The sequence below is a fragment of the Pleurodeles waltl genome, chromosome 6 (genome assembly GCF_031143425.1).
Source record: "Pleurodeles waltl isolate 20211129_DDA chromosome 6, aPleWal1.hap1.20221129, whole genome shotgun sequence".
NCBI classification, from domain to species: Eukaryota; Metazoa; Chordata; class Amphibia; order Caudata; family Salamandridae; genus Pleurodeles; species Pleurodeles waltl.
This window is the reverse complement of record NC_090445.1, coordinates 1,274,246,234-1,274,269,793: the sequence shown is the minus strand read 5'-3', so window position 1 is coordinate 1,274,269,793 and position 23,560 is coordinate 1,274,246,234. Positions and strand designations below refer to the sequence as shown.

General features: G+C 44.6%; 1 protein-coding gene across 1 annotated transcript in view; it reads right to left on the bottom strand.

Moving 5' to 3' along the window:
* LOC138300801 (microsomal triglyceride transfer protein-like) overlaps nucleotides 1-23,560 on the bottom strand; it is a 498,282-nt gene that overhangs the window by 261,654 nt on the left and 213,068 nt on the right. Inside the window, exons 7-8 of the mRNA XM_069240573.1 lie at nucleotides 8,446-8,585; nucleotides 5,969-6,119 (exon numbers count right to left, since the gene is read on the bottom strand). Of these exons, the coding sequence (XP_069096674.1) occupies nucleotides 5,969-6,119; nucleotides 8,446-8,585 (291 nt within the window). The remainder of the gene's footprint in view (nucleotides 1-5,968; nucleotides 6,120-8,445; nucleotides 8,586-23,560) is intronic.

Here is a 23,560-nt window from a genome sequence, read left to right as displayed (position 1 = left end):
TGAACAGGATTTGCTGCTGAGGAGAAGAATGTAGCGGGAGCTGCTCTGAAGTCAGGCTGACTGGCAATGCACCTTGGGCAGACAGACAAGCAGTTTGGTTCTGGCCTTCTCTCAGTACTCAGAACAATTTTTAGCCCAAAAAATTCTAAGTCCCAAGTTCCGGATTTTGGATATCTGGCAACTTTTAACACCACAACCAAGGTACCAGGACTGGAGGGGCACAACTTGGGGGTTTAGGTCTCACTCAGGCTGCGTCCAGGGGTGGGTTCAAGAAGGTTGGAGCCTTTTCTGTTCCTGAGGCTCTGATCAGGAGGCCATCCAAGTACCCCTTGGAGTCACTCTGGTAGTCCTGGGTTCAAGTGATGAAACAGGGCTCAAGCAGAAGAGCAGGCCACTGAATGTTCAAGGCAGTCTCCAGGCAGCAAATCAGTCCTTCCAGGTGCAGCAAAGCAGTCTTGTGGAGGACACAGTAGCCCACAGCAGAAGGAAGTCTTTTGAGAGTCCTTCCGCAGGTCCAGAAAGTAAACTGAAGAGTGGGTCTGAGGGTCCTATTTTTATACCTCTTTGAAGTAGAAGTTTCTAGAGAATTCTGTTACCAGTGCTTGAAGTTTCCTGACTCTCCTTCCCTGGATCAAAGCAGGCTGCATGAACAATGCAGGGTGACAAGTGATTTCTGTGAAGGCAAAGCACAGCCTATTCAGTTACAAATGGGACTGTGCCCACGTCCGCACACACCCCCATACTGCCAGTTGATGGCCAAGCCAGGCACACCTAATCCCTCTAATGTGTGGCTGTCTCGGAGGAATAAACAAAATCTAACTGCCAACTACACCCAGGCATGTGATGTAGGACAAGATGCAGGAACGAAGAAGCTAGGGCAGGAAAATGACAACTTTCTAAAGATGGAATTTTCAAAATTGTAACTAAAAATCTGACTTTACTATTAAAGAGGATTTTTAACTACAATCACTCTCTCCCTTTGGAAACAGGTGTTACAGGCATGGGAGGGGTAACCTCCCAGAGCCTCTGGAAATGCTTTGAAGGGCACAGATGGGGCCCTCCTTGCACAATCCAGTCTACACCGGTTCAGGGACTCCCAGCCCCTGCTCTGGAACGAAACTGGACACAGGAAAGGGGAGTGACCACTCCCCTGTCCATCACCACTTTAGGGGTGGTGTCCAGAGCTCCTCCAGAGTGTCATTGGGTTTTGCCATCTTGGATTCCAAGGTGGTGGGGCACTCTGGAAGCATCTAAGTGGCCAGTGCCAGCAGGTGACGTCAGAGACCCCTTCTAATAGGTGCTTACCTGGTTAGGTGACCAATCCCCCTCTCAGGGCTATTTAGGGTATCTCCTCTGGGTGTTTCTTCAGATTCGGATTGCAAGACTCCAGCAGGACTCCTCTGAATCCTTTCCTTCATCTTCTACCGACGGACCAGCCGCTGACCGCTCCAAGAACTCTACAACTTGCAACAAAGAAGCAAGGACAACTTCTGCAGCCTTGTACCTTCGGCTCCTGCCAGCAACTGCAACAGTATCCAGGTTGTGCATCCGCCGATAACTGCCTGTCTTCAGCCTGCACCAGAAGAACAGAAGGAATCTCCTGTGGAGTGACGGAGTCACTTCCATGCTTCAGCAGGAACCTCTCTGCAGCACGACCGTCCTCTTCAGATGACGAGCGTGGATCAACAACATGGGTGGTGGACTAAAGTGACCCCGACAGTCCCAAGGTCCTGCTGTCCAACTTATGTGGCGGTAAGAGCTTGCCTCCCCACGCAGGACAGTACCCCGTGCAATGCACAGCTTCCAGAGTGGTTCTCCGGTGGCATGGGCATCCTTTGAGTCGTACTGCATGGGCCTCCATTTGTACCTTCCTTGTCTCCATGCTGTGGGACTCTTGTGCACACTGCCTGGTCTTCTGAGGGATCTCTGAGTTGCTGAGAGCCCCATCCGTCTCCTCCTCCTGGGTAGAGGCTATGAGGTCCCTCCTGGTCCAGGGCAGCGCCATTTTCCGCCAACCGCATGTTTTGTGTGAGCCAAGGCTTGTTGGAGGAATCCAGCGATGCAAACCAGCCTGCATTCATCCATCTGGTGTGGGACATCTCCTGCACCAACCAGGACCCTGCATCTGTCTTCTCTGGTGCATTACTGATTTTGTCTTCTCACCGGTGGTTCTCCATTTGCACCTTTATCTGGGTTAGAAGGGGCTCCTGTTCTACGTGGACTCTTCATAGGTTCTTGGACTTGGTCCCTTTCTTCTACAGGTCTTCAGCTCTGAGAATCCATTGTTGGTGTCTTGCAGGCTATTCTGGTCTTTGCATAATCTTCTATCACGACTTCTAGTGTGTAGGAAATTTGCTGTGTTTTACTCCTGTTTTCCTGGGCTCTGGGGTGGTGTATTTTACTTACCTTTGGTGTTTTCTTACACTCCCAGAGCCCCTCTACACACACTTGCCTAAGCGGGAAACCGACTTTCACATTCCACTATTTTACTATATGGTTGTGTTCCCCCTAGGCCCATTGCAATCTATTGTGATTTTCACTATTTGCACTCTTTTCTGACTGTGTACCTACCTGTTTTTGATTACTAGTGTAAATATTGTGTATAATACTTACCTCCTAAGGGAGTATAGACTCTAAGGTATTTCCGGCATTGAGTCACTAAAATAAAGTACCTTTATTTTTGTATACTGAGTATTTCATGTGTGTGAGTACTGTGTGACTACAGTGGTACTTCAAGAGCTTTGCATGTCTCCTAGTTCAGCCTTGGCTGCTCTGCCCACGGCTACCTCTAGACAGCCTGGCTTCTAGACACTGACTACATTTCACTAATAAGGGATAACTGGACCTGGTATAAGGCGTAGTACCTTTGGTAGCCACTACAAACCAGACCAGCCTCCTACATACCACCACCACATCAAGGCAGCAAAAAGAGCAGCAATCACTGCCTGCATTGACACTGCAGCCAACCACACGGAAGACCTCTTCAGAATGATCAAGGAATTCTCTAATCTGATATCCACAGAGACCACCAACCACCCATTCCAGGAGTTCTGCAACACCCTCTCAGACTACTTCCACAGGAAGATCACCACCATACACAATAATTTCGACCCCCAACCCTCCACCTCCAGCCTAGACAACATCTCTGAAGCAGCGAACACCAGCCAAATGATAAACTTGTGGTCCCAGATTACCACACAGACCACCACAGCCATCATGTCATCCATTCACTCTGGGGCACACACTGCCCCCTGCCCCCACTGGCTTTTTAACCTCAGAGACAAATTATTAGCACAGAACTAACCTGCGTCCTGAACACCTCCATCTCCCCTGCAGCCTTCCTGGATGAATGGAAGTGCCCAGGGGTCAGACTCCATCCTAAAGAAACTCTCCACCTACCCCTGCGACCTCAAAAACTACAGCCCTATCTCCCGGCTCCCCTTCCAATCCAAGGGGCTTGAGAAAGCCATCAACCAACAGCTCACTGACTACCTCGAACGAAACCACTGCTCGACACCTCACAATCAGGATTCCAGGCCAACCAAAGCACAGAGACTGCACTGATCGCCACCATTGACGACATCAAGTTCATCCTCGACTGAGGAGAGTCAGCAGCTCTAGTCCTTCTGGACCTCTCAGTATCATTCAATACAGTCTCCCATCACTCTCTCCTCAAAAGACTACACAACATATGCATTCAACAAAAAGCCCTTAATTGGGTCACCTCTTTCTTCTCACTCAGAGCATCCACCTTTCTCCCTTCACTTCTACACCCAAGAGCATCAACTGTGGTGCACCCATAGGATCCTCCTTCAGACCAACCTTGTCCAACCTCCACATGACCCCCCTTGCAGACATTGTCAGATCCTACGGACTCAATATAGTCTCATACGCCGACGACACTCAACTAATCCTCTCACTCAATGAGGATCCCCCCCAATGCCAATGCAACTTCTGCAATGTCATGACCAATGTAGCAACATGGATGAAAAACAGCTGCCTCAAACTAAACACTGACAAAGCTGAAGTCCTGATCTTCGGGAAGAACACCTCTATATGGGACCACAGATGGTAGCCAGCAGAACTCAGACCAACGCCCTCTCCATCAGACCATGCATAAAACCCTGGCATCAGCCTCAACTGCCAATTATCCATGAATCAACAAGTAAAATCAGTCATCTCCTCCAGCTTCTACATCGTCTGTTTGCTCCATCGAATCTTGAAATGGATCCCTACCTACACCAGCAAGACAGTCACTCACACCCTGGTCACAAGCCGCCACGGCCATGGCAACACTCTATACACTGGAGAGTCCTCCAAGCCACTTAAAAGGCTCCAGACTCCACAGAACACCACAACCAGACTCCTTCTCAACATCCCCAAGCACTCAAGCATCACCCCACACCTGAGGAACCTCCACTGGCTCCCCATTCAGAAGACATGCCAATTCAAAATCGTCACACTCACATGCAAGGCTCCCCACAACCTAGGGCCATCCTACATCAATCATTGACTGAGCTTCTACACCTACACTCCGCCTCACTAAACCTTGAACATAACTTCCACAACCATCGCAGCTGCAGCGGAGGCCACTCCTTCTACACAGCAGCCAAGGCCTGGAACAGCCTGCCTCTCCACCTCTGAACAGCTCCCCCCTTGGTGGACTTCAGAAGGAGACTCAAGACGTGGCTTTTCCACAGAGATACAGCACCCTCAGCGTCCAGATACCATTAGGGTGACAGCGCTTTAAAAATGATATGATTGAGTGATTGATTGAGTAGCCCACCACACGTTTATCACCAGACTACACATAGGTATCCAATGAAACCACCTCAGATATAATGCCTCCTTCGTCACCGGAAGAACCCAGAAAGTTGCCTATTCCCTTTCACCTCCAAACCCAAGTACATCATCTGTGGGTTGCCTCTGACCTCATTTCTCAGCCCCACCCTCTTCAAAACCGACATGACACCCTTGGCTGACATCGTCATATCCCACGGGCTCAACATCCTCTCATACACTCAACTCCAAGAACCCCCACCAACACCAAAGCCAGATTACATAGTTGAATAACAAACGTCACCAACTGGATGAGAGAGAACTGCCTGAAACTCAACACCAGCAAAAAAGAAGTTCTGATTTTTGACAAAAACTCTACCCCCTTGAACGATTTTTGGTGGCCTGCAGAACTAGGATCAGCACCCTCCCTGTCCGATCACGCAACAGCAAACTAACTATGAAATCCAGGTCAATGCTGTCTCGTCCGCCTCTTCTTCACTCTGCGCATGCTATGCACGATCTTCAAGTGGCTCCTCACCAACATCAGACTCTTTGTCCCACATGCCCTAGTCACTAGCAGACTGGACTATGGCAACGCCCTTTTATTACGAGATCTCTACAAACCTTCTCAAGAGACTACAGGCCGTTCAAGATGCCAATGCCAGACTCTTCCTCGACCTCCCCTGCTGGGCCCACAACTCCCTCCACCTCAAGGAACTCCATTGGCTCCCAGTAAAGAAAAGATGCCTATTCAATCTACTGACCCCCACATGCAAAGCCCTTCAAAAAACCTGGGACCTGCCTATATCAACCACAGATTGAACTCCCACCAACCAGCCAGACTACTCAGATCAACCTCCCCATCAATCGCCCACTCTCCCACATCCACAGAAGCACCAGCAGAGGACACGCCTTCTCCTCCCAGACCTGCTTCTTTGACTAAGCCAATTGCACTCTGCAAGCACCAGGATACCCTGGTAGGTGATAAGCAGCGCTGCACATATCTACTGACTGATTCAAGTGCCAAGATAACCGGTTTTTGTCTGCATAGCAGAATGATATTTCTCAAGAGTTGATTGTTTTATGCTGGGATACAATATTAGTTGTGTATTTATAAGACCATCTAACTGCTTGGAAAGCAGACTAAGTGAAGAATAATATATCAAATGTTCAGGTGTACAGCACTTACTGAGGGGCAATGCTGGCATGTTGTCTTCAAAGGTTGGCCAATGATGTCAGTCGCATGGTATTTACCCGGTAGAGTGGAAAGCACTTCCTGCATGGTCTGTCCCAGCATCTCTTTAGGGCCCGGCAGCACTGACACAAGGTCGAGCTTCTGTCTGAAAAGGAAACCAAAACCTCTACGTATTTTCCTTGTGCTACACAAACAGCCAATCAGTGCTTAATCTGTGCTGGTGCTGGTGTTTTGCAGATTGCAAGCAGCGAGCACACGCACGCCTGTTTTGAGAATGGGGCTTTTCATCATTTGACTTTGACCTGTACAAAAACACAGCAGAAAATAGAGAAAGGAGGAGGAGGAAGAGAGAGAGAGAGAGACAGGAAAATAGTGACAAAGTAAGAAAGCATACATGAAAAAGACACGTGTGAGATGGAGAGATTGGAAAAGTGGGGTGAAGGAAGAAAGAGGCATGAGGTTGAATCAAATATAGTAAGCTTTGGTATTAGGCAAAAGTAGCGTTCAACAGCACCATCAGCCACATCGTAAGGAAAAGTTTCCTTGTACTTATTGTTTTGTAGTTTTTTATCGCACAAACTCGGCCCAAGGGCACTAGAAAGCTTTACATTACACACGGTCAGATTGATTTTTTTTGGTTAGAATCATAGGATGTTAAGCCAATAACTAGAACCTAGTTTCATAGTTCTAAAGTCGGCATCTCTGGCTGTCACATAACATCGCTTTGTATTTTTATTTTACAAATGAACAATTGATTTTAATATATTATTAGGATTATTGTGTACCAGCAAACAGGGAAAAGTACATTTGCCAGCTGAGGATGTACAGAACTGGTGACTATAGCCAAATGCACTCACATCCAAATGCATGATAGCAGATAATAATCATAGAAAGAACGAGTATAAACAACCAGTAACACATTAGAATCAAAGAGTAGATATAAGGTCAAGGAGTTAACCCTAAAAGACTGACAGCAGAACAAGGGTTTATCAGTGGTTACAGTCCTTTGGAGTTTGGGTATGGGTAAGCACTTACTTGCTTCCTCTGCGAGTCAATTAGATCAATTAGTCCCTACATTCAGGGAATTTTGCATTTCAGGGAAACTTTGATTGAGAGTATTCCCCTTTTTGTCACCAGTGCCGATGTAGGCCATTGACTCATCTGAGGTTGTTAGAAGGCAGAAACATGTTGACCACTTAGATGCAGAAGCAAAAATGTCTACGAACAACATTTTTTTTCAATGATCAGTGGTACTCAGAATAATTTACTATGCTAACAACTAGATAATATCATCATATATAGGACCCTGTCTCTACATATCACTTTTAAGAGTGGGCCCATTCAGATGGATGGTGTGTTCTGAATGAAGAGAGGACAGTATGATGAAGCAAGCCACCATAGGAGGGTTGGGGGTCCTCGGCCTTTTAACAAAGACTCCTAGGGTTTATTATTTCTGATCAGTCATGGGGTTGCCAAACTTGGTGTTTGTATGCATATAACAATGGAAGAATGTATAAAAGAATAGCCTTCTCCTCTCAACCCATCTATAGTTTTTAGTATGCTGCTAATGATCCCCAGACCAAACTTGCTGCAACACTTCTGCTGCAACTCTATAGACTCCACTTACGTCCTGGTTCAAAATACAAAGCAAATCATGTTTTTAAAAAAAAAACTCCTATTTGCGCCTTAATTGGGATTACAAATCAAGTGCAAACTGTCCACCGAACACACGTTTTCCTCCATGAAAACCTGAAGCAACATATTCATCTATGCTGCATGAAGTTCCGATTTGAGTTGTTCTAGATTGAGTTAAGTCACGAAGAACTGCACATAATTCTTAATTATTCGTTTCTGCTCCGCAGAGGTGTAACTAGGAATCAGGTGAAAAATGTATACGTGCAAATAGGCACACTTTGCCGTTGTGGTAATTAGTGAATAGCAATTTCATCCAAAACTTGCACGTTATGCAGTCAAGCATTTAGCCCTTTTTTCATAAACTGTGACAGCTTCCTGCTCCCCCGCCCCGCTTTGAAGTTCCAAACGAGCTATGACTTGGACATTATGTAATTTGGCAGAGGTAATGGAAGAAATTAAGGAAGAAAACTACCCAGAAATAAATCCAATGGCTTGGGGGTGTTGTCTAAGCATTTTCCTCATCTTTTGTTCCCTAAAGGTAATTTCTTGCATTCGATGATCCCTCTTATGTACCTCTCAATATCTCTCTGGACAAGTTTTAACTGCTGGCCACCTGTTCTGGAGCCAAACAGCTGAAACTAAAAGCAGCCATGCCAATGGGGGTGGTCCCTTCCCAAAGCTGGTCCCTTCCCAAAACAGCAGTGGGCTAATGAGAAAGAGTATACAAATTGAAATGATAAATTAATAATTTCTAAAAAAACTTCTCAGTTGTTAAAAAGTAGAAAGCCAGATAGAGTAAAGTAAACAGAAATCAGCAGAAAGATCATTGTGCAAACCTGGATGTGATATTAGCGCCAATGGACGATTTCAAAGTTAGAGATATTGTATGGGCTTCTTCTGTCACCACGGACTGGAGGAGGCTGCCATCCATTGAATAAAAACTCTTGCTTGTAGGCTGCCATTGGACTCTGAATGCCTTTAAATTAAAAATAACATTATTTATTCAAGCTTTCATTCATCCTGTCACTGTTCAACTGATAAATGTATTAGCTTTTGTTGCATAGGCTCTCATTATTCTAATGAGACTACTGGATTTGGGAGCAGCAGAATCACTTGCACTGTGGGAGACTGAGTCTGAACCCACTACAGGTGACACCTGTTGGCCGAATCCGGCTTTTGCTCCAGCTAACTAGCAGTGCCTCATCTCCATCCAAGAGCAGGGATGATTGGTCAGCCGAGCGCATGACACAGGGAAATCATGGTCACTCAGATCGCATCCGTTTCTCTCAGTTACATTAATCTGACATATAAAAAGACAATCAGAGGCACTATATATTTCAATAAGGTTTTAATGAAGCAACTGTATCTTAGATATTAAAGCATGTACTGCAATAACTAGGACGATGAAGCATGACAGGATTAAAATTGTGACAAGGAGATTAAAGCATAAAAATAACACTACCATATTGCCACTAGAATAATTAAAATAATTCATACCTAGGCTATGTTAGAGCACAGCATGTTAAGCTCTAGTTCTGCCCTTCAGGTTTCCCTGAGAAGACATCATCCCTCATACCTGAGCAAGAGGCCTGTAGTCTACATAAGCAGCTGTAGCGAAGCACTCAGCAATCAGCATACTGTCATGGTTATCTGCTGGAATCTTCCTTTAACGTGTATGGGACAGAGAAGTATTTTTATAAGAAAACAGCTGATGTTCTGAGAAAATGTTACTACGGAAGGATGTGTATGTTTCTATGAACACTAGAGACAAAGCTTTACCACGTTTAGTAGCAACCTATCTCACTGCAGCCTTGAGAAAAGCACAGAGTGAAAGAAATGTCTTGTTTAAGAACGCGGTGCTGACCTAGGCAAAGAACAGCTAGAAAGAGAGAAATAAAACAAGACCACAAATGTGGCTATTGTAAACATAATAAACGAAGCTGAATAAAATATATCTAGGTTAAAGTGCACAGCGGCAGGCCTAGTTTGCTAAAATAACGTGTATGGAGCTATAACTAAAATGGCTGCACAACACTTTGAAGGGATCCAGCTAAAATTAGGGTAGCACTGTAATCAAGGGTAGAACAGCATATATGTATGTAGAGTGCTCTCTCCTAAACTGGAAGAAGAACATTTTGGGTTGGTGGTGGAAAGTGAAGTTGCACACCATTAAAATACCCACTTTCCAGTGTAATGGAATGGTGGTATGGGTGTATCTTTGGATTTCAATTGGATGTGGATGGTAGGCAGGGACGGCTTTAACGCTGGTGGGCATGCTGCAACAATCATTTTTGGCCCACCCCATGATCTTCTCTTCAGATTCCCTCATTACCACCAGCCAAAAGTGCCCCTCATCTCTCCAGAGCCCCCCTCTCACATACATTTCATTTATTTTAAAGCTCTGGTAAAGGCTCGCTTTAATAACAATAATGTATATCTACCCACATACATTACATTTGTTTTAAAGCACTGGCAAAAGATGGCTTTACTGAGAAGAATGTATATCTACCCACACTCACCCTATTTAGCAACATTAGGAATATATAATGAAAGACTGGGGAAAGACATACTGTCCTAACCTATTTTATGCAGTATGAACACAGTTCATAACAGTAACTGTTCTATATTAGGGTTTTATCTGAGGAACTGCTGTAACAAAGGATCTCTGTGACAAATGCAAGAATCCTCATAGCTATCCACATAAAACACAAATGTAATCTGTACGGTACGCGTTCTGTGCATCAGACATATTAACGCTCTGAGCTTTATGGCAAGTCAAAACTGCCACTAGACAAAACTCTGATCTCTCTCTCAAGTAGGAACATTAATCACAAGAGTTATCTTGACATTTTTATTGCTGCCTGAAAGCTGGATGCACAAGGAACTCTGCAGCAGTTGTTTTTAAAATGTACTCTATTGCCATTTACAACACCCCCACCCCCAAGGGTATTACCCCTTCCCAAGGTCAGCGCCCAGAGCTGCCGCACCAGCCACATACCCCTATATCCAGCCCTGATGGTAAGGAGAGACTGCATTCTGAGTGGTTGTACAGCTGTAGCTTGGTAAATCTATACCATCGAGCTTTTAGTGTCAACATCTGTCTTAGGCATCATGTCCCACGACAAAGTCCACAGATCTGGGCAAACCCCAATTACCAATGGATTGACCAATTACTTTGGGCTCCCAGATAGCGTGCTGCTCGACGTAAAGAACTGCAATGCCTCATCAGGGGTAATAGGCTCTATGTAAATGCATATTCAATTCAATTCAAAGCAAGAATGCAGTGCTTTCGGTCTCTTGGCTGCCTTTTCCTTGGTTTCCCATGTGGCATGTGCTCCATCCTCCCATTATCCTGCCCACCCTGGGATCATGCTCGAGGAAGGTCTCGTAAGTCAGTTTCTTTTCCAGGCTGGAGGAGGAGGCTAGCTAGGCTTTTGGACTGTCTAAAGGGGCATTTTGATTAGTGATATACACTCCAGTAAGGTGAAAGAAACAGGGAGGCAGGACAGGTGAACCATTTATTATAGTATATGAACCTAATTAAAAACATTAAAAATAACATTATGAAATAAAAACATTATAAGCATAATGAATGGTAACTGCTGCAGTAGGTGGAAGTAACTAATTATCAAATCACATGTACACCTTTCTGTCAAGACCATGTGACTTACGGAGCAGGTGGTCCAGCGGCATGAATGTAATCAGGGTACATTACTTCAGACCTTGATCAATAAATGATCAGGCCAAGATCTTTGAAACGGTAAACTAGATAGTACGCATTTCTGCAGAGCCACCACTCCTGTTTTTGAAGAGCCATTTGGAATCAGTGTACATTACTTCAGACCCTGATCAATAAAATGATCAGGCCAAGATCTTTGAAACGGTAAAGTAGATAGTACGCATTTCTGCAGAGCCACCACTCCTGTTTTTGAAGAGCTTTTTGGGGTCTGGAGTAGCCCATATAGTACATGTGCACCAGTCAATAACACGCCTATCTTACACGTGCATCAGACAATAACATTCCTATCTTATAATAGCATCAATTTATAGTATCCCTACCTTACACATGCATCAGCTAATGACACGTACATCTTACAAGTGCATCGGACAATAACATTCCTATCCTACAGTAGCATCAATTATTAGTATCCCTACCTTACACGTGCATCAGTCAATACCACGTCTATCTTACGCATGCATCAGACAATAACTTTCCTAACTTACCTCAGCATCAATTTATATCACCATCCTACACGTGCATCAGACAATAACATTCCTATCCTAGAGTAGCATCAGTTAGCAATATACCTACTTTACACATGCATCAGCCAATAACAGGTATATCTTACATGTGCATCAGACAGTAACATTCCTATCTTACAGCAGCATCAGTTAATACCCCTATCTCACACCTGCATCAGACAGTAAGTTTCTCTTGCTGCATATTCTCGGAATCCAACTGTTAAATTCAGTTTTTTTCTTAATTGTGAGTGTGAAATTATTGTTATACGTCTATATCTCTTTGTCAAAGCTACATTTAACAATAGGTCACGCAATCAATGTGTAATATACTTAGTGTAATAATAACAGTCACTATATCAAGTCCCACATTGTGGGTATTTTTTATGGTGAATTTAGAGAGACAGCAGTTCTAGTATCAACATCTCAGATTGTACCAATCGTGGTCGAATGACGCTCACGCTGTCATGTGCTAGCTAACTGACCATCTTTCGAGCCCTCAAACCTTTGAACAACATCTTTTCATACACTAGTCAAATATTTCCCAACGTGGATTGATAAGGGAGATCAGCGTTGTCTCCTGGTTTGAGTTAGGGCCTCTCTGATATGTTGTGTTATGCCAGACTTCATAGGACAGACTGTTGTTAGTTTGGTTCCAGAGATCCTAGGACTTGGAGCCTTAATATTGCAGTCACTGTTAAAAAGTTGACAACGTGTTACTAATTAAAATCACCCTGGGAACCTCTCTGGTTGGTGAGAAATATCAGGAAAGGCCCCAGACTTGTGATCCATTTATTTTGTGGGTTAAAAAGGACAAATGCACCAGAAAGGGCATGTACTCAAGTTAATGAGCTTACAATTTAGCTAGCACTCATAATCTGAAAGGGGGACCACAGGAGAGTCAGGCAAGGTCTGAGAGACCCCTTAGTGGGCACTCCTTCAGTCAAAGAGGGGGCTTGGTCTGTGCTAGCCCCATGGCGGGAAGACCAGTGTCTGCCAACGATGGTACCAGGAACTGGTCTGCACAAATGCAATCACACACTGGTGATGGGTAGTCAAAGCGCTAAGGAAGGCTGAACGGCACCTGCGGAGTCATTTTTAAGCGGTACTTCACCATCTCCAATGAGCGACAGGGAGGATGCTCTGATGCTTTGCTGTAAGCGATGATAGGTTCTTTGACTTGATGAACACCATCCTTGTAGGTACGTACAACATTAGGAGGGCAGGTTGCATGGTATCAGGCAAAACTTGGGCCATTACTGTTTTCAATCGAGAGGAAACGAGCAACACAGTGCTCTAAAATTTCAAGAGGGCATATGAAGGACACACAAATCTCATGTTGGTGAAATTCTTTGAAGTGCTGGAATAGGACTCCTGCTTACATCTGTAGATTTTACAGCTTAGAAGCAGCCCACTGCCAAAAAGACAGAACAGATGCACCATTCTAGAAATGTTATGCGATAGGTAGATCTGGCTTTTCAAGAATGTCTCACTCAATGGGTAGTCAACACTAGAGATTGTGAGGATCACTGAACTTTCACTTGGGTGACCAGAAGCCATCTTTAAAAAAAACTATAGAGTCTAAACAGCAATCCAGGTCAAGGTGACCACAGGCACAAAGAAAAACAAGAGTCTGAAAAGTCAGTATATTAGATGCATTAATATCCACTAAATTCAAACCCACATATTTAGATAGGTGACATATGCATGTATGTTTTCCAACAGAAAAATATACTTGCAGACATCCTTCACCACATACAAACCAACTCACCTACAGCCGCCACTGACAAAGAAAAATAGGCAGCTATGGACACAGGTCTACAAGCATTCACACAAGTAGACCACATGACAGACAGTAACCTAGCCACACCCACACCAAGTGACAAATGTTGTGTTAATGTTCTTTCCTCATGGATCTTTATGTTGTCCTATGGCCATCTGAAAGTACTAGATGTGACATGAAAGTGGGGAGGAAGGAACAAGAGAGAGGGAATGTGGAAGGAGCCTTGTGAATTAAATGACATTCTCCAGAGCAAGAAGTACGAGTCATCTGGTTTCCAAGGAGGAAACAAGAGAAGTCTACTGTATGCTGAAGAGGGAAGGAGGGACCAGGCATGTGTAGGAAATATAAACTAAAGGGGATCAAACAGTGTGAGGGATCTGGGAATGGACTACATATGAAGCCAGACAACATGGAACCAAGTGTGTGCATACCCCAATCTTGAGAGTAAGGGGCATATAGTATAGCACATCCTCTTAAGTGGACACACACAACACAAAAAAGTGTGATAGTTAGTTCATCACCATCCAGGATGTATACTTGTTGCTAGCAAGCCTAGATAAGAATATCCAACATATTGGGCGTAACAGCCTCACCAAAACTTTGAAAGCATGCTTCATCTTAAGCACATACACCAGGGTGGTCTCAACCTATAAACAAGAAGTAGAGACACATAAATATTGCTGGAAACCAAGGGCTCTGGAAGGGACTAAACCTATCTTGTTGTAAACCTCCAGCAATTAACTTTATTAGACAGTGCAGCAGGGTAGTGTTAAAAACGATAGAAACCGAAACAATCAGAGATATTAGGTCTCCATCTGAGATCTTGTCATTAGAGGGTGTTGGACTTGGCCTTTTTCTGTAAGGTCATCCTCAAGTTTTCTGACTCTGTCCTTTCTGGTTTCAGAATTAGTTGTTGTTGGCATTAGGACCTTGTGTACTTTATCACTGCTAATCAGTGCTAAACTGCTTGTGCTCTCTCCCTATAACATTGTGCTGTCCCCCTATAACATGGTGAAATTGGTCAACACCCGATTGGCACATTTAATTTACTTGTAGGTCCCTTGTATATGGTATCACAGATACCATGGGTCGGTAAATTAAATGCTACTACTGGGCAGCATCATGCATTGTGTCACTCACTAAAAGTAGCCTTTTAAAAGATGTCTCTGGCCTGTCAATGCAGCTTGTAGTGCAGTTTAAAACTGCCGATTCAATCTGGCAAAACACAACATTTGCCAGGTCAAAAAATTCCTTACAATACACAGGTCACCCCTAAACTAGGCTCTAAACAGCTCATAAGACATGGTGCCATATATTTAAAAAGCTGGACATGTGTTTTCAAATTTTAAATGTCCTGGTAGTGGAAAATGTCTAAATTAGTTTTTGACTACTATAAGGCCTAGGTCTCCAATACTATAACATTTGCTGACTTTTGTTTGGAAGCTGGTAGAATAATCATGTTTGACGTCAAATGAATTTGTTTTAGCAACTTTTTAATATTTTGGAAATAACTTTTCTAAGAATACAGTTGCTTGTTTGCACACACAGTGTACATACCCAATATCAATCTGTTCCCCCATACTGCATTTGTTACCCTTAAATGCATACCAAAGAATCAGTAATGTCAGGGACAGCTCTAGCTCTGTAGGCTGTGGTATGTCCACCAATTCCTCCATATGGCCTCAAACTTAGACGGGACAGCCCCTCGTAGTGTAGATTGGTTTTGCTCATTTGCCTCAGCAGTCAATGCCCTTAATCCAAGCTGCCAAGGGCAAAGCAGCTGGAGAAGTCCACATTCGAGCAATATTCCACTTGGCTACCACGGTTCCCAATCCTACCAGTATCCTATCTCCCCTGGACCCACCCACTTCACCCAGTATACAGAGGAGAGCAATTCTAGGGCTTCCCTCAACACAAGACCCCACCACTTGGGAAATAATGTTTAACACAGCAGCCCAGGACGTGCATATGACCGGGCAAGACCAGATCATATCAGAAAAGTCTCCTCTTGGGTTTCAGCACCCAGGGCACTCAGAGTGATCTCGAATCCCAGCTTTTCACAGTCGTAAGGGTGTAAAGTAAGCCTGATGAAGATACCTGAACTGCACCAGCTGAAGCATTGCTCAAATTGCCAGGACTTGAAGGGCCATACACAAATCATGCCAGTCCGCCTCATCCACCTCCGCAAAGCACATCTCCCATAGTTCTTTCAGAGGGTCCATCAGGTCAGGGGAGAATACCACAAGAGTTCTATAGATCTCTAAGATCCCATCCTTCCCCAAGTGGCCCTTAAGTAAGCATCCCTCACGTGGGATATATTCAGGGATCCCATCAAAGTCCCTATGGTATTCATGGAGAGCATGGCGGAGTTGGAGGTATCTAGAAAACTGAGAGGCAGGAATCTGGAATTCGGGGCACAAGTCCAAGAAACGCTCAATGTGATCCTGGTCCCAAACATCCCCCAAGTTTGAGATCCCTATGGAGTCCCAGCCCCTAAATCCCTGCAGCTTCGCTATGTATGCCAGCCAACGAGCTGCCCTCGAGCATGAGTGTACAGTCCCACCCAATCCAGCGTAAAGCAGCTCTCTAAGCCCAACACAACACCTGGGTTGCGTCGGGCAGGAATGCTGGTATAGGGGCACCATCATGTATAGCCATCACTGTGTCTACTTCTAGAAGGGACAATTCACCCTGACATGCTGTGTCCCGTTCATCCCCCATGAATTAATTTGGCACCAGCTGGGCTGCCCAATAAAGGCAGATGTCAACCATGGCGAGGCCACCATCGATAACCAATCTGACACGTGCCCAAAGCCACCCTCAGGGGTTTATTGGCCCAGGTAACCCTAAGTCTCATTGCCACCAAGGCATCGAACCGCTCAGGAAGACCACCATCTTAAACAGGACTATCCTGCCTAGAAGATTAAGTGGGAGATTATCCAATGCCACATTAGTGAGGCAAGTTTAAGGCTCCAATTAAGGCCCAGTTCCCAGAAATCTGAATTCTGAGGTACTGATTGTTTAAGCAGCATATCAGGACCCAAGGATGCCAACCTTCATCTCAACTGTCTCCCTGCAACGGCACAAACAGGTACTTATTCCAGTTGGCCTGTAATCTGGAGGCCCCCACTGAAAATATCCAGTATGTGAAGGAGCCGGCTTGCACATACATTATGGGTTTAAAGGACTATAAAGTCTTCTGTTGCAAGGCCCCAGTTTAACCCCCACATCTGAGGGTCGCGGTGGATCCATACCACCAAAAACTCTGTGGCCATGGCGAACGAGAGTGGGGAGATTGGACAACCCTATCTGGTGCCTCTTCTGATGGGGAACAGCACCCCCATTAATACCCACTGTGGCCTGAGGTCCGGAGTACAGGATCTTGATGTATGCACAAACTTGGCCCAAATCCCATCTTAATGAGAGTTTCTTCCAGGAACCAATGAATAATATCAAAAGCCTTCTCAAAATCAATCAGAAGACGGTCTGCAAAACACCCTCACTCGATCTAAGGCAAAATATACCAGTCAAATGCAATGCTTAGTGCTGCGGTGGGTGATAAAACCACATGGGTCTGGGGGCACCGGATGCAAAATGATCTGTATCAATCTCATAGCTAGAAGCTTAGTGTACAATTTAACCTCTATATTAATAAGAGAGATGGGCCGAAACGGGACACAGTAACAGCAAAGGCAGTCTAATTTGGGTAAAACAACTATAGTTGCTACAACTATGTCAGAGGGAAATGCCCAATGGCAATGGCCTCAAGGAATAGATCAAGAACAGGAGGAAGAATCTCTGGCTGTAGCCTGCAGTAGAATTCCACCAGCTAGCCGCCCTGTCCCGGTGTATTCCCTGTACTGAATTCCACCAAGCAGCTACCAACTTCCTGCTCTAAAGCTGCCCTCTCTGATACCGAGTCATGGCATCAGAATATCTGTGACTAGTGGGGTTGTTGATTCACATTTAGGGTGGGCCCTGGCCTTATACAACCGCTTGTAATATCAAGCAAACACTTTGTGATCGCCTGACAGTCCTCCATGAGGTGTGCAGCCTCTTCCCTAATAGTGTGCATCACCCTAGCATCGACCCCTTTCATGGCCAGCCAATGGTGGTGCTTACTCGATTTGTCCCCCCACTCATACTCTCGCCATGTGGAGGCCATCCAGCACTTCCATGCTTCCTCCAGACACTCCTGATGGAGATTGATTCTGTCAAGCTGCAATTGAGGCTGTGCCCGGTCTGCAAGCAAATCCAGGTCCCCCTGTTTCTGCTCAAGGAGCAGTGCCTCCAGATCTCCAATGCAGCCCTGGCTGTCATGTTCCTCCGCTCTAGCACGCGAGTGGGCCCCCCCCTCTCATGGAAGCTCTGCAAGCCCCCAGAGTATCCCCGCTAAGGCCACAGTGCTCCTACTGTTGTTGAAGAAGTCTTTCAACTCATCGGACAAGTGGTCCACAAATAAAGTCATCCACTAAAAAACAACCATTGAGCTGCCATTTCAGGCAGACTCCCTACGGAGAGCCCCCGTGGAGGTACGAACCAGCGCATGATCAGAAATGCCTCGGGGTTGTATAGCGACTCCGAAGTGCGTATTAAACCATATGCCGGGAAGAACAAATAGTCTATGCGGGACCAACAACCATATGCCGCCAACACATGTGCATAAGCCTGTCTCCAGGGTTCTAGACACACCAAGAATCACTGAGTCCCAGCCCGGCCACCCTATCTGCCAGCCGACTCCCCAGCCTAGGTGACCCACCCATGGGTTTGTCCCCGTCTATCCGTCCTATGACATAATTGAAGTCCCCCCTGCAATGGTCACTCCAGGAAGCTCAGCCACTATTGAGTCCCTAAGGGAGGCCATGGGGGACTGGTGAGTGGCTGGAGGAACACTCATGATGTTGAAGAAGATGCCTTCCAAGGAGCTCTCCAAGGGCACATACCGTCCCCGGTCATCGTACGTGACCTTCGTCACCATTAAAGGAAATGTCCTATGGGGGAGAATAGCCACCCCCAGGAGCTACAAGTGTATTCTGCGTGGTATACCCTATCATACATCTTGCGGGTCAGGAAATGGCAATTGTGGCCACTCAGGTGCATTGAAGCAAGAGGATTTTAGGGTTATGCCTATGTACAAATTGAAGTACAGCCCCTCTTTTAATATGGTCCAACAGGCAGTTGACAATCCAGGTCAGAACCAAATGTGTTCCGATCTTAATGAGATTGAAGTTTCAGACCCAACTTTCAAGTGAGACGGCAGAAGCCATCTCCCAGGAAATCCCTGACAGGACAAGGCGTGGGTGTGTGTATGACACTAAGTGCTAGCAAGCAACAACCAAAGAAACCAAAACAAAGATTGGGAAAGGAAAAGCAAGCCCTCTACCCCCCCCCCACTATTTCCACCCTATAGAAATACCTGTCACTCATCCCTAACCAAACTAAAGAAATAACTAGGGAGTGATGTATTTAGGTGTGAGTGTTATGGACTACACACCAACTCGCCCCTGAAAAATCCTAACAGCTAACAACATCACAGGATACAGATGTGCTGGTGTACAAAAACTCAAGTTCACTTTCCTCCAGTTATGTAGTCCCTGTCCACGTCCATCCTGAGAGCAGGACGAAGCCAGGGGAGGCCCCATCCTCCGACTGGGGAGCCTTTTCCCCCCTCAGACTCTGATGACCCCTCCGGACCCCACTTCTCTCCAGATCACCAGCAGTATCATTTCCATAGCCTTTTCCCCTTCACCCTCTCAGAGCTATGGCTCTTAGTTGTAGACGAAGTGGCTGACTGCCACTGCGGTGAAGGGCGCTGCTTGAGGCCAGCCTTGTTTCTCAGAAGACTGCTCTGCTGCTTGAGGGAGAGAGGACCATCTCCTTGAATCCAGGACTGCTAGAGTGACTCTAAGGGTCAGTTGGCTGATCTCCTGTTCTGAGCTACAGGGACACAGCAAGCTCCATAGGCCTCCCTGAAACTGACCAGCTGACGTGCTGCAACTGGTCCTACCTGGACCTGCAACTGGACCTGCCTGAGCCCTGTTGATCTCTGTTGGAGTGGGCTCCTGTTTCTCAAAAGGTGCCTTCCGAGGTCCTGGATCCTTGGCTGGCATCTGCTGAGTTCCTCCTGTGAAGTCCTGAAGTTTTGACCTCTGTGTGCCAGATTTTGAGAAGAGAGACTGACATGGTTACTGTACCCAGTACACACTCGATTGCAGTCGTGAATTTGGGACTCTGTCCCGGTCTAGCACGACCAGGTACCCAAAGCTAGCGCTTTCTGCTATTTTTACTAAAACATTTAAAGTTGCATATCTCTGGTTCTACTGATTGAATTTTTGTAGTCTTGGTGACATTTTATTTATTATATCTTACTCTATTTTTCTAAATGTGTTTAAGATTTTTCTTGTGTTCTATTTTCACTTTATTATTGTTTGTTTGCTGCATAAATCCTTTACCCTGCCTCTAAATAAAGCTTGACTGCCTTTGTGCCAAGCTACCACAAGGGTAAGCACAAGTTAATTTAGTGACTTTTGTAATTCACCCTGATTAGGATTGCAGTTCTTGCTTCAGAAGGGTTTTCACACCATCTCAATCAATAACCTGGTTTGTTACTTGGAGTTTTAGTCTGCTTCTCTCACAGTAATTCGGGGGAATCCTGTAGTTGCAGCCACTTCTTCAAGGACAGATGAAGTTAATACAGTAAATTGTACATAGTGAACTAATAGTAGCCGTGACAGCAGGACAACATCCTATGGTATATATATGTTGACAGAATCAAAGTGAGCAATTTGTGCTAGTAAACATGTACACAACTCCTCGTCATGGAGTAAAAGACGTCCAGCATCTGGGTTTCAGGATCACATTAATGCAATATAACTGAAGTGGTCAGCAAGCATAAGGGCACTTACCTGAGTGGTGCATTCCTCTGCAATTACATGTGAGGCAAAAAATTATGTTTATATATATATGATAGGAATACTCTCTGAAAGCTTGCTTGCCTACAAAATTAAAAGAGGCCATGGCCTGAAGAACGAATCTATCAGTTAGTCATGTGGTGCTGATGCATGCTAGAGACTGACTCCTTTGCAATGCTGGTGCAATAATTATCTACCCCCCTCCTTCAATTAGAGACCGGAAATGTTTTTACAGGTTCTGTAAGAAGTTGAATTCACTTGGAAGCTTCTCAAAGAAGCAAAACCTATGCTGCTGATAGTACACCAAATAATAACCCACTGACCAAAATCAGTAGAATACCTAGTAACATAGAGTAACTGATTGTATACTGTTGGAGTGTACATTTTAGTAATGCTTTTTCATCATCATCATCACAAGCTTTATTCGGTTGCATGACCATCAAAGCATCCACTGATACAATCAGAGATAATTTAAGAACAATATTAAAATAGAAAATATAACATTATAAATGTCTAAAGATAAAATCATATACATAAAAAATTTCTGAAATACTGTACACATAAGAATAGTTCATAAAGTACTGCTGTTTAAAAAACTACTTCGTATGAGCCAGGCAGCCACAAGGAACTTGCTAACTACGACAATCAAGGGTTTGGATGTGTCACTCCTTAAAATCCTCATTGCTGTCCAGTAATGAATCACACCCAAAGCACAACAAATAGTACGAATCCATTTTAATCGTGGAGGAGAATAAGCGGGACAGAAGAACAAAAAATGCTCCTCGGTTTCTGGGCTACCATGACATGCAGGGCAAAGATCAATCAGGGGAGCAGACCCCCATTTGCTTGTCAGAGATAGCAACGGTAGATTCCCAAAACGGAAACGTGCATACAACCCCTTCCCCCGTAAATCAGATATAAGATCCAGATATGGTTCAAAGTGAGGAATCGACTTAATGTCCATGAATGAGATGGTCAGACGACCATTGGAATTACTACGGATTAACTCAGTTCTTACATAGGACCAATAAGATGTTTTCAAAACGGAACTGTGTGATTTTTCCAGACCCTGGGGATTTTCCCAAAAACTTGACATTCCCAAAATGTGAAACCAATTAAACACATGTTTGACCCATGGAATGGAAATCACATTGGGTCTTTACAAAAGATCACAAAGAGAATCTCTGTATATAACAAGTTCAGGGACCGTCCAAATTCTCACCCAATATAGTAACGGTCTTAGGATAATCAAATCCATTACACATTTGAACCACAGATCCAAAAACAATGGTATTAGCAGGGTACTCCTCGGACAGGCAATTAGGGCCCTAGCAAAATTGTTTTCTCCTACAGATAATTTTTTACAATCAGAGAATCCGCATATTTATTTCAGCACCATAGGTAGCTGCTCCCTGTGCCTTTGCCAAATAGATTTTAATAGCAGGAGAGACGGCTTTAAATACAGAGCTTTTATAAAAGTGCAGGATGGCTCTGCTCTATTCTGAAGAAGCCCCACACAGTTTTTTGTAACATGAATGTTTTCATTCGGTATGGTTCTCATGAATAGCAATAAGCTCTTTATTCAATTATAAAGAGACTTGTACTTAAATTACCTTGGTTCTGGAACCCCTAGGCCTGTGGATTTACGTGAAATAAAATATTTCAACTAACATGCAGATTCATATGGGACTGAGACAAGTCCACTGAACACCCTGGGAAGAAACTGGAGTGTTACAAGGGAAAGGAGACGATACCAGACCGAACCTGAGAAAATAGCGGACTGTTGCAACTCAAAGTCATGTCACTAATTGCTTTCTATGCCACCAGATTCAAGCTAGCCTGGCTGATGAAGGGTGATACCTTGAAAGAGGTCCCAGGATGCTTGTTTCTGGTCAAGGGAGGCCATGGGGAACAGATTCAAGACTGATTTGCATATGGCTGGGTTCAAACTGGAATGGCAGGCAAGCGAAAAAAACAATAGATTAAACACAGATCTGGGACTGAGGTGAATGTTTGATTTGTTCTGCATTCCGTCCGTCATCAGTTCTTTTTGCATTTGTCACCCTAAGTGGGAAGGGTATGCCCAGACATGGATTCCGTGCATGCTATGCCACCAGATTCAAGTTAGCCTGGCTGATGAAGGGTGATACCCTGAAACCGGTCCCAGGATGCTTGTTTCTGGTCCAGGGAGGTCTTGGCCTGGCACTTCGAGCTGGACTGTTCCCATAGGGAACAGGGTCAAGACTGAATTGCAAATGGCTGAGTTCAAACTGGAATGGCATGGCAAGCAAAAGCACTGATGGATTAAACCCAGATTTGTGACTGCGGGTGAATGTTTGATTTGTTCTGCATTCCGTCCATCATCTGTTGTTTTTTGTTCTTTAGAAGAGAAGGACTTTACAAGTTTTAGTTAGTCTTTCCTTAGCTCTTGACCACGCTGTTCTCTGTGCAGCTTGTGTTCTGAACTTTCCTGATGATTCCTGACTGGATTTTGCTACTGATCTAATGCTTTGCTGATGAAGAGATGAAGAATCCTTGAATGCTGACCCCAGGAGAGGCATATCTCCCTGCTGATTGCTGTTTCACTTGACATGTCTTTCTTTTTCTAGAATAGAAGCTAGCATGCTGACATGCACTTAATTTATTTTTCTAATCAGTGATCCAGAACCCTAGATATATGCATGTGTTTGTCCCCATACAGGCATTTCCTAACTTGGTTAGCTAGATGGACAACCTATGTCCAGCCCAAATTTGCATAATCTGCTTAATTGAATTTGATTAATATTCATACAATCTAATCTGAAATATGTTTCTGTGTGTCAGATGATCTCTTTAATGATATGTATTATCCTTCTTGAATGCTTAATTGTGTTAATGCTAATTCAATTTAAATTTGTTTTGCCGCTTTGGACAGCCAAAGGGATTGATATGTCTTTATAATCTGATTCTGTGCACAGTCTTCATGACATTAGCTTTGTGGTTATAAAATAAAGCTTTGAAACTTTTAATTGATTGGAG